Raw genomic sequence first — 14634 nt, 5'->3', positions numbered from 1 at the left:
TCAGCATGTTTTTGCCGATCGCGCACGCGAGTTCTCTCACTCTCTCGTGAACGCGCAGTTCGTCTATGCACAAACAGCTGTCGACGGAGCTGCGTACAAACGGCTGCGCAGTTGTTTAAATCTGCATTTGCTGACAGACAGTTTGAGCTGCTTATCGGAATTCCATGAGATGTCGGCCTGACTATTTAATTGAATTAACATTTTTTTAGTTTTATGCCTTACCCAAAATATAAAAATGCATATAAACACATTTAGATCATTAACTTTAAGCAGTACAATTGGAATGTGAAGAGACTTTCAACCAGCACAACAACAAATGCTTCTGAAGACAGACACCTACTGCACCTTTAAGCTGGGAAAGCATTTATGGTTGTATCTGTATTAATAATGTAAACAGTACAAATTCTAAGATTTGCTAATTTATTTGAATGATTGCTCACCTTTAGGCGCACACCTGGCAGGAGTAAGGCTTCTCGTTGGTTTATGTCATCATGTGGCGTCGCAGGTCTTTCGTGTTTTTAGAGGCAAAACTGCAGCTGGTGCATTTATGAGGCCTCAAATATGCATGCAAGGCCATGTGAGTCTAGGATAAAAAAATATATATATACACATTTATAATAATTACACACAGGCAAAGACTTTAATCCAAAGCTACTTCCCCTACACTTACGTTTTGTCAGTCTGTGCGCTTTTTTAAACACAATGTTATATTGAAGTTCCTTCATTTTGTTTTGGAACTCAAATGATTTACACCCATTTGAAACAGATTCTGAATCTTTTCTCAGTGTCTGAAACAAATAATTTAAGGATCCTGTCTCTTTAATAGCTACATTCAGAGAGGGTATTATTTTCTGAAATCTGAATATCATCTTTGAAAGCTCCTTATAGGGATAGTTTACCACATTTTGAAGAAAGCAGGAAACCTGTAAACATTGACCTCCATAGTAGGAAAAACAAATACTGTAAAAGTAAATGGTTACAGGTTTCCAGTAGCCTTTAAAATATAATGTTTAGGGTTTAAAAGAAGAAAGAAACTAAAATGGATGAACTACTTAAGTAAATAATGAGTAATTTTTTTTGGCAGAATTGTTTTTACTTTAAGTGCTCACCGGCCACTTTATTAGGTAAACCTTACTAGTACCAGGTTGGACTCAGAATGCATTTAAAACTGCCCTAATCCTTTATGGCATAGATTCAACAAGGGACTGAAAATATTCCTTAGAGATTTGAGTTTATATTGATATGACAGCATCACGCAGTTGCGGCAGATTTATTGGCTGCCAATCCATGATGTGAATCTCCTGTTCCACAACATCCCAAATGTGCTCTATTGGATTGAGAGCTGGTGACTGTAGAGGCCATTTAAGTACAGTGAACTCATTGTCATGTTCAAGAAACCAGTCTTAGATGATCCACGCTTTATGACATGGTGCTTTATCCTGCTGGAAGTAGCCATCAGAAAATAAGTACACTGTGTTCATAAGGGGACAGCAACAATACTCAGGTTGGCTGTGGCATCGACACAATGCTCAATTGATACTAATGAACCCAAAGTGTGCCAGGAAAATATCCCCCACAGCATTAAACCAAAACCACCACCTACAGCCTGAACCAGTGATACAAGGCAGGATGGATCCATGTTTTCATGTTGTTGACGCCAAATTCTGACCCTACCTTTAAAATGTTGCAGCAGAAATTGAGACTTATCAGACGAGGCAATTTTTTCCTGTCTTGTATTGTCCAACTTTGATGAGCCTCTATGAATTGTAGCCTCAGTTTCCTGTGTTTAGCTGACAGGAGTGACACCCGGTGTGGTCTTCTGCTGCTGCTGTAGCCCATGTGCTCAAGGTTTGACGTGTTGTGCATTTAGAGATGCTCTTCTGCATACCTCGGTTGTAACGAGTAGTTATTTGACTTACTTTTGCCATTCTATCAGCTGGAACCAGTCTGGCCATTCTCCTCTGACCTCTGGCATCAACAAGGCATTTGTGCCCAAATAACTGCCGCTCACTTGAGATTTTCTCTTTTTCTGACCATTCTTTGTTAACTTAATCCCATTTGATCAGAAGTTTCCTTTCTATCCGATTCTAATGCTCGGTTTGAACTGCAGCAGATTGTCTTGACCATGTCTACATGCCTAAAAACATTGAGTTGCTGCCATGTGATTGTCTGAACTGAAATTTAATGTTAATGAGCAGTTGGACAGGTGTACATAATAAAGTGGCCGGTGAGTGTATATTTATGATGCATTATGTTCTTTAAAACTTCGCAAATCCTTTACAAACAGCCACATTACACATTACAAGAAAAGCAGTATCTGAAAAAAAGCAGCATAAAAAATGAAAAGCTCAACCCAACACACCTTGACTTCTGGCTAAGAAGGTGCTGCGAAATCACAGTCGGGGCATTTGAATGTTTTGGGGTCGATGTGCGCCCTCTTGTGGTTCTCCATGTCCGATCGGCCATGGAAAGCCTCCATGCAGATGCGACATGAGAAGCGCTTGGTGTTCAGCTGTTGAGAATGGGGTAATGAAGACAGCGGAGGAGATGCTGGAGCTTCACTGCTGAGCTGCAGAAAGAGGATTTAATCAATTTAACTTTCCATTAGGACTATTGGTTATTCTATCTGAATTCTTACAAAACACAGTCTCACCTCCACCTGCTGCAGGACTCCGTCTGTCAAGCCTGAGCTAACGTAAAACTTCTCTTTATTTTCTTTGAGAGGTGTAGAGATGGACAAGGGCTCAGTACTCACTTCCATCACCTGAGGCTCTGCTGAGGGCTCCTCTAAACTGCTGTCAAACACACACAGACAAACAAACACACACATTTATGACATAAATACCTCACATTGGTGATTAGGAAATATCATAACCTTTCAAATTGTGCAAAATACTATAAAATATTTAGCAAATAAAATGTACATTAAATGCATTTTTTATTTTTATTTTGCATCCACAGGTCACATGGTGTAAACAAAATCCACTTTTTAAAGATATGGATCTCTTATTAATGGAAAAATAGATTTTACAAGATGCATTTGCACAACTTTTTTAGTTTTTGTGTTCATCTTGATATTCTGAATCCACAAGCCCTCTGTGAAATCACACACTATAACCTTCCAGATAAAACCACCTTTGTGTCACTGTGTGATTGTTGGCATTATTTATTGTGAGAAAATGAGTTTAAGTCTCATAACACTTCACAATAATATTTAATCAACACAATATCGCAGTTTTACACACATTTGTAATGGAAAATGCACCTATTGTCTGTTTTTGACATTCAGTAGTAGTACCTGTGTGTTGTCTCCTCAGAGATCTGCTCCACCACACTGAAATCAGTACCTTCATATGCACCAATGCCAATCTGTGCCACTTCCTGTTCCACTTCTTGTGCCACAGCAGTCTCCTCTTGCTCCACAGCCATCTCGAATGACTCCTGCACCAGAGTGTCTCCATTTTCTGACACATGGAAGGTTACAATCTTTTGAGGCTGTAAGGATTAGCCTTCACTCCCAGAGCCAGATCAGGACCACGACCCTGTCTCCAGAGCTTTATCATCTGTTTTCAGCACCGCCACCTGAGAACAGAGATTAAACTGATCATTCGCTATGGAAAAATAATCATTTGTGAATCTTACTTTTTTACAAATTTTATTGACTACCTACAAAGCCCTGAACAGCTTAGCTCGCCAGTATTTGGGGGAGCTCCTGGTGTATTATAGCCCCTCACACCCACTATGCTCAATTAATTCTGGACACTTGATTATTCCCAGAATATCAAAGTCAACTGTAGGCAGTAGATCTTTCTGTCAGTTTAAAACTAGATTAAAGACACATCTCTGTGCATTAGCATACACATCAAACACAAATGCTTTTGAAATCCAAATCCTCTAAAGGATTTTTACTCTGCATTTTTTTAGGACAACTGGAGCCGGGAACACTTCCCAAAAGACATTATAATTTGAACAGCATCTGCACTTATGTTAGTTTGTTTGACTTTCCTTCCTGCAGCTTCTTCACAATGAACGTGTTCTCCAGTCTCCGGCGCCTAGACTGCAGCTCAGCAGGAACATTTCAACTGGGCCTGGTTTCTTAAGGTTTTTTCTTTTACTTTCGTCAATTGTTGAAGTTGGTTCCTTTTCGCTGTCGCCACTGGCTTGCATGGTTCAGGACTTGTGGAGCTGCACATTGATGGATTTGCTCTTTACTGTTTGGACTTTCAGCAGTGAAAATTAAACCACACTGAACTGAACTAAAACTCTGAAAACTGGACTGACACAGTTTCAATTTACTAGAACTTCTATGTTAAGCTGCTTTGACACAATCTACATTGTAATAGAAGTATAGAATTGAAGATGCACTGAAGTGAATTTACGTATGGCCTAATGTCAGATGTCATTAGTGTCCCACTCTTTGATGGACACCAAATTCAAGGACTTTTAAATCATTAATTATTTTAAGTCGGGCATCTTTGCAATTCAGACCCCAGCATACATAGTGCCACGAAAATCCTTCCTGTACTTAACATTTCACTAACACTTAATGTTCATTAAAATGTTATAATTATGATGTTTTGAATGTGTCATTTTAAAACATGTTGACTGTTTTAAACAACTTTAAAAAACTTTAATACACCTAGTAGAATTCAGTACTGGTAATATTCAAATGTGGTACCTGAAGTATAGATAAATTTCATTATTTGTCATTTGTAAAAGATGAATTTCTTATTTTCTTTCCACTCAGTTTTTTGAAAGCAGTAATTGTTAAAATAACACCATCGACTTTAAATTAGGGTTGGGCGATGTCAACCATTTGGCAAAGTACAATGTCTTATGTGAAACATCGCAATGGATGATGGCATCGTCACCAGTGGTGAATTAATTATTTATGAATAATGAATTAATTCATAACAAATTAATTATTTGTAGCCTACCGTTTCAACTACCTGACCCGCATGGTCTTTGTTTTACCCATAACCAAATTATATATAAATAAAGATAAGTTGCACACAAAATACCACCTGTCAATAACTTTTTCCGCAGGACTCTGGCATGAATAGGCAGAGTGATCTGTGTCGTTATAATGGCGTCGACAAACCTGAAAGTGAAAGATTGATTGATAGATACAAGACTGAAGAGTCCTTAGTTAGAGACAAGTTTGATTAAAGATTACTAATAATAACTATAATTTAATAACTATAGTGAGACGTGATCCAGCGGTACATCCTTGATATACAGTCCGACGTGCACTGCTCCCTGGGGTTTTGTGCTCAAAGCACTTGCTGACTGCCTGGAGCTTAGATGTGTGAGTATGCTAGAGTGCATGACAGAGTGTGTGTGTGGTCACATGATGTGCGTTTTCAGTGGTGTAGTGTGGATAGAGATCTTTTCAGAAATGCTAGGTGAAATGCCAGTGTGAACGTGGATAGTTTTGTTCTGAAATGCCATTTTAAACTAAGACGTATTAGTGTAAACAGGGCGTGTGTATTTTTCGCAAGCGGGTTGCTGCTGCGACAAGGCAAGGTAGAAGATTGTGATGTCGGCTCAGCATTGTGATGTCTATCGGCCATTGGCAATGGATGATGGCATCGTCTATCTACTATTGATACTTAAAATTCATGCACTTTTAAGGACCTATGTTTGTTTGCAAGTACATTCCAGGCTTTGTATTCATATGTCTGAAATTCAAGTACTTTCAAGAAGCATGGGAACCCTGCAGTTTATATTTCAATAGAATTATGACTTATTCCAATACAAAATACCAATGTGCCACACAATACCTGTAGTTCTCTGTTGTTTTTCGTGTACAGCAGCAGATCTAAAGCATTTTAAGGTGAGAGGTCTGAGTTCTGGGCTATTAGAGAAGGTAAACATTTATTTAAATGAGCAATCTGAATATTATTATCACAATGTGGATGGTGTAATATGTGTAGATGAATTTTTAAAAATACACACATATTTTAGATATAATCACTGATCTACTGATAACTTTTCTACTGACCTTGCTCGTAAATGATGGTAGTGTTGCTCAGTGCATCTTGGGATACAGATGTGTTCCCTGTGGACTCCATGGTTTAGAGAGTAAGAGGGTCCACTGTTACCTTTAGGTTTAAAAACAAATCAATATCAAATAATCGATGGTTTGCTGTTTATTAAATGATTTTGGATGCAATGATTAGTGGTTCTTTGGCTCCATAAAGTGCATTTAAAATCCTTTAATACATGGCAAGTCATTGTTTATATCACTAATTACATGGTCATTTGCCAGGTTATTTATTCATTCATTCATTCATTTTCTTTTTGGCTTTGTCCCTTTATTAAAAAAGGTTGCCACAGCGGAATCAACCGCCAACTTATCCAGCATATTTTTTACGCAGCAGATGCCCTTCCAGCCACAACCCATCTCTGGGAAACCCATACACACTCATTTACACACACACATACACAATGGACAATTTAGCCTACCCAATTTACCTGTACCGCATGTCTTTGGACTGTGGGGGAAACCGGAGCACCCGTAAGAAACCCATGCAAACGCAGGGAGAACATGCAAACTCCACACAGAAACGCCAACTGACCCAGCCGAGGCTCGAACCAGCGACCTTCTTGCTGTGAGGCGACAGCACTACCTACTGCGCCACTGCGTCGCCTCATTTGCCAGGTTATATATTTGTCTTTGCAGTTTGATATTTGTCTAAAATCTTTTGTGTGTATATGAGATGGCAAATCTAATAACTATTATCAGTTGTTATAACATGTCAGCTTTCTCTCTACAAATATTTGAGAATTCTGTTAAGGTGGTTGACCCCAACAACTCCCTGGTGAAGCACATGTTGGTGTTCTCATGGTAAGAAGAGAAATGTGTCTCAGCTAAAAAGCTCCAGCAACTCTCATTGAGTTAATATAGTTACTACTAATGTTTGAGGGTGGCAAAAACATTTAGAACTGTGACCAAAACTGACCTACAGGTAACTGTGCATTCAGCTTATCAGACTTATATATACTAATATATAATAAGCATAATATATACTGTATCTTCCTGAAAATAAGTAGCATTTTTTCCCTTTTTTATCTAAAAACAAAATAGTGACATACATTTAAAAGTGATTTACATAATGCATTTCACATCAAGTAAGCAAAACATTCATACATTAGTTTAGACTTTCGGGAAAATATACTAGAATTTTTCTGCCCATTACATACAAGATGCACATCCATGTACTCACAATGGTCCCTTGAAATTCCTGGTTTTCATGCTGTAACCTCAGCTCCTCAATCTGCTCCAGGGTGAAAACAGGTGTCTGCTGTCGCCGGATCGGCTCATCTGGATGTGTTCCACTTCACTCTTTAAAAGTCTCAGGGTGGCGACACTGCACATGTAGCCGCAGGTTCTTCCTGTGTCACATCGTGAAGTGGCACATTTTACAGGAGAAGGGCGTTTCTGGGTAAAGATGAACAGACATGATCAGAAAACATTCCACCAATTTAACTGAGGAATAATTGATGACAGGCATTAAATTGTTAGAAAAATATTGCAAATTTAATAGATCAGAGTCATTTATCCCACTTGTACTACAGTTAGCACACCTAGAGACATTGTTGTATTTAAACTACTGCTGTGTGTGGGACCAGATTCTTAGCTATCTCAGAAAAAGCCTATAGTTTTACTGTGATTAGATTTTTGCCATTTGTGGTCTATGAAACAATTGAAACCATTCAGTATAATGCCTGCCTGGAACTACTTTAGCTGTTTGCTTCCATGAAAATAAATTGCAGACCTCAAAATGTTGATCAGAATCAAATACTGAACAGCCCTGTTTCATTAATTGTAAGGCAAGGCAAGTTTATTTATATAGCACATTTCATACACAGTGGCAAATTAAAGTGCTTTACATAAACAAGAATAAAAGAAACAAGTATAAGAAAAATGAAGACAAATAATAAAAATGATTTTAAAAAAAAACAAAAACAGGTAAAATGTGATATAAAAGAATGAAAAAGAAGAGAAAAACATAAAAGTGCGATTTGTTGGACGTAGCTCAGTGCTCATTCAGTAAAGGCACAGCTAAACAGATGTGTTTTCAGTCTTGATTTGAATGTGTCTACTGTTGGAGTACATCTGATCATTTCTGGAAGCTGATTCCAGCAGCGAGAGGCATAGTGGCTGAAAGCTGATTCACCCCGCTTTGACTGAACTCTTGGAATTTCTAGTTTATATGATCCTAAAGATCTGAGTGATCTGTTAGGTTTGTATTCAGTGAGCATATTTGTAATGTATTGAGGTCCTAGGCCATTTAAAGTCTATTCTGAATGTAACTGGGAGCCGGTGTAAACACCTGAGGACAGGTGTCATGTGCTCCGATTTTCTGGTTCTGGTCAGAATCCTGGCCGCAGCGTTCTGGATGAGCTGTAACTGTCCGACTGTCTTTTTAGGAAGACCAATGAGGAGTCCATTACAGTAATCCATCCTGCTGCTGATAAAAGCATGAACAAGTTTCTCTAAGTCTTCACTGGAAACGAAGCATCTGACTCTTGCAATGTTTTTGAGATGATAGTATGCTGATTTACTAACTGCTTTGACATGACTATTGAAACTCAGATCTGACTATAGAGTCACACCAATATTCTTGACCTTATTTTTTTGTTGTTTGACCTTTAGTGCCAAGGTACACATTCACCTTGAGAAACTCATCTCTATTCCCAAATGCAATGACTTCAGTTTTCTCTTTGTTTAACTGAAGTAAATTTTGGCACATCCAACTATTAATTTCATCAATGCACTGGTAGAGGGTGTCAATGGGGCTGTAGTCATTAGGCAGTAAGGCTAGGTAGATCTGAGTGTCATCAGCATAGCTGTGGTAGATTTTTTATTTTTTTTTCATTATTTGGCTCAGAGGGAGCATGTAAAGGCTGAACAGGAGAGGTGCCAGAATCGAGCCTTGTGGGACTCCACGTCATGGGTGTCCACTTCGACCTATGGTCACCTATACTGACATGGTAACCTCTACCTTCAAGGTAAGATCTAAACCATTTGAGGACCGTGCCAGACAGCCCAAACCAGTTTTCCAGCCAATCCAGAAGTATGCTGTGATCTATTGCCTGAATCTGTATTTAGGCGTATATCATTGATAAGCTTTATAAGAGCCCTCTCCGTACAATGATGTGCTCTGAAACCAGACTGAAAATTGTCTAAACACCTCTTGAAGCTAAAGAACTTGTTAACCTGGTTAAAAACAACTTTTTCAATGATTTTGCCAATGAAAGGGAGATTTAAGATTGGCCTGTAATTGCTCAATAAGGTGTTATCCAGGTTGCTCTTCTTCAAGAGGTGTTTAACAACTGCAGTTTTAAGTGAGTTTGGAAAAATCCCTGAGAGAAGTTGTAATGAAAAATTGCAAACTCGATTGAGCAAATCATACATTCTCATGCATATCATGTCAGGGAGGCATGGTCTGATCTTTAGTAAATCTCTGCCAAAAGCCAGAGGGCGCTCTCACAGAAACCCCATGATGAAATGCCCATGAAGAAACCCAGGAAATACCACTAACCCTTGTTGAATAAAAAGAATATTGTACTATTTTCATTGGTTTATTATGTCTAATAAACACAAGACTATGAAATACTCTTCCAGAAAGATTTATTTTAAACAATCGACTGTTATGAAGTGAGACTGGAGTAACAACATACTGTGTGGTGATGTCACTGGCCCATGAACATTTACAAGCTGTTGTCAAACTATTTCATAACTGTAGCACTTTGTTGCTGTTAAAAAGCAATTCAATCATATATTAACGTTAAACCGGCTGCTATAACATTATTTATCAATATCTGGACTTTATTGGATTCTCTGAAGCTACAGAAATTAAACATGTACAACATGAAATAGGTTAGGACCTTGAATAGGTTGTTTACATACCTTTAAATCAGTGTTGCTCAACCATGTTCCTGGAGGACCACTAACACTGCATGTTTTGGACGTCTCCTTTGTCACATCCATTACAGGTCTTTCAGTCTCTGCTAATGAGCTGAAGTGGCACAAACAGCTGTCATTATCACAGAATGATTATCTCTGTCATTTGAGTTTTGCATAGCTTATCAGTGTACAATGACTCTGTGTAGTGTGTAGTAAACGCTACTGCATCTGAACACATGTGCTGGATGTTTACTAGAACCGGCTTTACTGACAAAATGTGCATGAAAATTGTCTGCTATTAATCGCCCAGCCCTTCATGAAGTATAAACATTCCTGATAATTACAACACTAACCAGTGTGTTTAATGGTGATGTGGGACACCAGGAAGTCTTCTTTGTTCATTGAATGCTTGCACTCTTCACTTCTTTGTTGGTGTGGGACAGCTGATGATTGAGCAGGTGCTTCTTGTTATTACAGGTGTAATCGCAGAACTCACACTTGACTTTTCTCCCCATAGACTTCCATTTATACACACGCGAATGCGTCAGACCGAAAACGCAGGGTCATGTGTTAAGTTTCTCAGTTCGCTGTGGTGCACAGTTCAAACTTGGTGAACTCTGACCTGCGAAATCGCATCACTTGACTACGTGAGACTAGTCGAGGATCAAAACATGACATCCCTGGACAGAAATTTAAAACATGGAGCAATCGCTCCATAGAACATGGAAACTCAGGCACTTTGGAAACCTGTGAAAGGTGGACACAAGACTGTTGTCACATAAAAAACTGCCCTCATGAGACTGGTCAGAGTTAGTAAAATATAATGTCAATAAAATAATTTTTTTAATATTATTTCTGCATCTTGAATCTTACCACATCTATCTTTCGGCTCCTAAAAAGGAGAAACAAGAACACCGTAATCAGGTGTGAATTTTACGAATATATACATATACACACAGTTGAAGTCAGAATTATTAGTCCCCCTGTTTTTTTTTCCCCAATTTCTGTTTAACAGAGAGAAGATTTTTTTTTCAACACATTTCTAAACATAATAGTTTTAATAACTCATTTCTAATAACTGATTTTTTTCATCTTTGCCATGATGACAGTCAATAATATTTGACTAGATATTTTTCAAGACACTTAAAATGATCTTTAAAAAATTAAAACAATTTTTATTCTAGCTGAAATAAAAGAAATAAGACTTTCTCGAGAAGAAAAACTGTTATCAGACATACTGTGAAAACTTCCTTGCTCTGTTAAACATCATTTGGAAAATATATATAAAAAAGGAAAAAAAATTCTAAATGGGACTATTAATTCTGAACTCAACTGTATATGTGTGTATGTGTGTGTATATATATAATGTCTCTACCGTAATCTATGCAAAAGTTATTGTATTCCAACTGATGAGAGGTGCTGTACAAGCCACAGTGACCGATCATTGTTTTCATGTTTCACTATTCTTTTGTTTGATCAAACATAATTCACTGTGTTTGGACCACGTCAGACATATAAAAGGATTACTTATGCACATCACCTTAAAAACAGAGGAGAAATGGCCCTGAAGCACACAGCATAAGGTAAGAGATGACAGCTGTCTGTGCTATCTGGGGCTGCTTAGTGATCATAAATGTATTGTTTTCATTTCTGCACCATGGAAACACAGCGATTCATTCGGCAACTGTTTGATATGTGAATATAATTCAGTAAAAAGAATGCTAAAACCGTATGAGCACTGGCAAGAGCTTTCATTTGAGATGTAACTTGTACATGTGTCATATGAATAAAAATATGAAAACGAACCAATGTAAAACACCCAGCTAAGGTATCCAAAATACTGTGTATTTAAGTGTAAATAACTTTTGTACAGTAGAATAAAAACAAAATTATGCATATGTGCATAAAATATAGATTCTACACTTTCAAACGAAACCACCTACGGGGGTCTGGTGCAATGCTAGCCCTTTAAATCGTAAAGCGAAAGTCGATGACTGGGTCCGTTAAAGCTATGATTGATCTTCTGTCTTTTAGCTTGCTTTAGTAAAAGGGTTAAAGGGATCTTGTGTGAGGTCATTGATGATGAACTCATTTTTGCACTTGGTTTAAGATAAATGTTTTTGCTTCATTTTGTTTGGTGTTACTTGAAATTGTACTGATTGTTGGATTTTTTTTTATAATAAAATACTTTTAAAATCTCAAAATCTCTCTGGCTGTTTCTCAATATGCATTCTTCAGCGGTCTTGCGTCCTCGTGTTTTTGTGTAACGTCATCATCAGCTGCCAAAGTTTAGTTCCAATACTCAAGACTGCAAGAACAGAGGACGCGTGAAACTTCCCAGATGTGTTCTTGATATCGAGGACACACCGATGCAGACTTGAGCACCGATCTCACTCTGGAAGTCCCAGAAGTCATTGCGACTGGAGGTGGGAAGCGCAGCATTGTATACAGATTTATTATTAAAGTTCATAGATATCACTTATTTACCTCAGGAGTTTCCCTTAAATGAAACGGTGAATATAAACATTAGGATGGACATCTTAATAAAGGAATAAACAAATTAAGGGTGTTTGTTTGCTGAAATTCATATTAAAATCAGTTTCATTTATATTGTGCAACGTGTATTTATAATGTTTTTATGCATAGTATAGATTTTGAAAAAGGGAAAAACAATAAATCGTTGTATGAGTGCTGTAATGTTTAAAAAAAATTTCATGTGGTCATGTGGCCATCAGGAAGAATGCAGCATCTCATTTCTCACAGGACGTGTTGTCTGTTCTCACTGTCTCCCAAGTTTGTTCTTCTGGGGACACCTGGCAAGACCGGTCTCCACAAGAACGCAAGTTTGTTCTCTGCGTTCTTGGAATTAAGAAACAGCCTCTGTCTCGATCCTCTCTATTTCACAGGTTCAACCCCTTTTTGATTGCTATTGGCTGTAGTATCGGTCAATCCTCATTATCTTGGGTGATGTGGCGGGTTCTGCAGCCAATCTGAGTGGTCGCCAGGTTTTTAAAAGGATGACAATTGAGACGCCGTACAGAGACATTTGCGTTCCTGCCTTGTTGTTTGTTTTAATCTGCCTCTTGTTATTTCTTTTGTTTTTGGTATGAGTTGACAAAGATGACATTGCCATCTTGCTTACTTTCGTTATTTTTATTCTTCATCTGTGATCGTTTGTTGATAAACTTTGCAGTTGCCCCAAAGGATTTGGAGAGGAAATGTCACGCGACTAACATTCTTACAACACCTAGCGAACCTGGGCTGTTTCTCAATATGCGTTCTTGTCTATACTTGCGTTCTTGTGTCCTTGTGAAATGTCATCAACCGTCACCAAAGTACTGTTCCAATTCAAAGTTCACATCTTGCCAAATACAGATAAAATTCCCGGATGTGTACTTGCTCTGCGTTTTTCACCAAAGATGCTTCGAGAGGTGACTTGTGCAACTTGGGAAGCTCAGAGAATGCATTGCAGCTAAACCAGCAAACGCTAATGGCAGAGGGGAAAACCCACACGGTTTTAAAAATACTCCTTTACTGTGTCACAAAATAAAGCGTTAAAAGTTTTTTCAGGCAGAATGTAGTTGTTTAAACTCGAATCGTCAGTTTATTCACAAAGATAGAGCGTTTTTGACGATGTGCCTCAGGTTATGCGAACTCCAACTCCCAGCCTGCCAGCGGGAGCTCCTTCATCACCTCCCCCACCGAGAAGAGCTTTACTTCGGCCAGTCCATCTCGGATGTACCGCTGGATCTCATCACTCCATTGTAGTTAAAACATGATTTTTAATTCATCTTGTGAATATCTAGCGGACATTTTTTGGTCTTTAAATCTATCATTTGTTCTCAGGTGTATTATTTTGGCAGTATTATTTTGTTACCTTTTATAATTGTTTTTATTTAGGTTACCATGTTGTATGTTGTTTATCTTTGTTAGGCTAATTGTTTGACATTATCTTTATTTGTTATTGTGTATACACTTGTATAATTACCATTGCCGTTTATTAAATCTGATAATCAAAGAAACGTGTCTGTATATAATAACTCATTTTACTTCACATTTATATGAATATATGTATACATAATGTAGATTTATAATGTTAATATAATATTAATTAAAGGGTCGTGCTTGATATAGTTAAATCATTTTATTGTTAATGTACAGTGAAACTGATGAATCCATGGTGAGTGAGGTAAGTGACGTTATAAAGTACACTGCAGTTCCATTTGAAGAAGTACCCGACTTGTGTCCTTGCGTCCTCAGGAGTTCGTTCTTCCAAGTCTGAACTTGGCAAGTCTGAACTTCCAAGGACGCAAGTGCAATTTTTGCGTACTTGAAATTGAGAAATAGCCCAGGTTTAGGAGTGAGCGCTGTCTTTGTATTTTTCTGTTTGGTTGGGTTAGAGTAGGTAAGTTAGGCCAGGCACACGCTGAAGACTGGTTTTTCGATTATTTTGTTTTCAGTTAGGTAAAAAGGTTAAGCGGAGTTAGTTTGTTTTTGTTATTTTCTTTTCTTTCACCGACACTTTTGTCCTCTTCCCCTGCAGGGTTTATTGTTTTTGGATTATTCTTGTTCATATAAACTGTGTATAATTAACCTTTTGTAGTATTTGTTGTTATCTATATTCTTCTTCTTTATTATTACTATTTTCTGTTTAACTTTGATTTTGTATAATAAATTATTATTTTTTGGCAGTATTTTGGATGATGCATGGTTTTCAT

General features: G+C 37.8%; 1 protein-coding gene across 5 annotated transcripts in view; it reads right to left on the bottom strand.

Annotated features, from left to right (window-relative positions):
- LOC101882978 (B-cell lymphoma/leukemia 11A-like) overlaps positions 1 to 14634 on the bottom strand; it is a 35673-nt gene that overhangs the window by 14476 nt on the left and 6563 nt on the right. For 2 of the 5 annotated variants that reach the window (XM_073910406.1, XM_073910404.1), the window contains exons 5-11: positions 9920 to 10028; positions 7230 to 7444; positions 6005 to 6104; positions 3299 to 3582; positions 2654 to 2795; positions 2363 to 2569; positions 441 to 583 (exon numbers count right to left, since the gene is read on the bottom strand). In XM_073910406.1, the coding sequence (XP_073766507.1) occupies positions 2375 to 2569; positions 2654 to 2795; positions 3299 to 3429 (468 nt within the window). In that variant the 5' untranslated portion in view covers positions 3430 to 3582; positions 6005 to 6104; positions 7230 to 7444; positions 9920 to 10028 and the 3' untranslated portion in view covers positions 441 to 583; positions 2363 to 2374. Of the gene's footprint in view, positions 1 to 440; positions 584 to 2362; positions 2570 to 2653; positions 2796 to 3298; positions 3583 to 5024; positions 5102 to 5783; positions 5858 to 6004; positions 6105 to 7229; positions 7445 to 9919; positions 10029 to 10269; positions 10664 to 10789; positions 10809 to 14634 lie in introns of all 5 variants that reach the window. The other 3 variants (XM_073910403.1, XM_073910407.1, XM_073910405.1) reach the window with 3 other exon arrangements.

This window comes from Danio rerio, chromosome 8 (assembly GCF_049306965.1).
Source record: "Danio rerio strain Tuebingen ecotype United States chromosome 8, GRCz12tu, whole genome shotgun sequence".
Lineage (NCBI taxonomy): Eukaryota > Metazoa > Chordata > Actinopteri > Cypriniformes > Danionidae > Danio > Danio rerio.
This window is presented reverse-complemented; position numbering and strand designations above follow the sequence as displayed.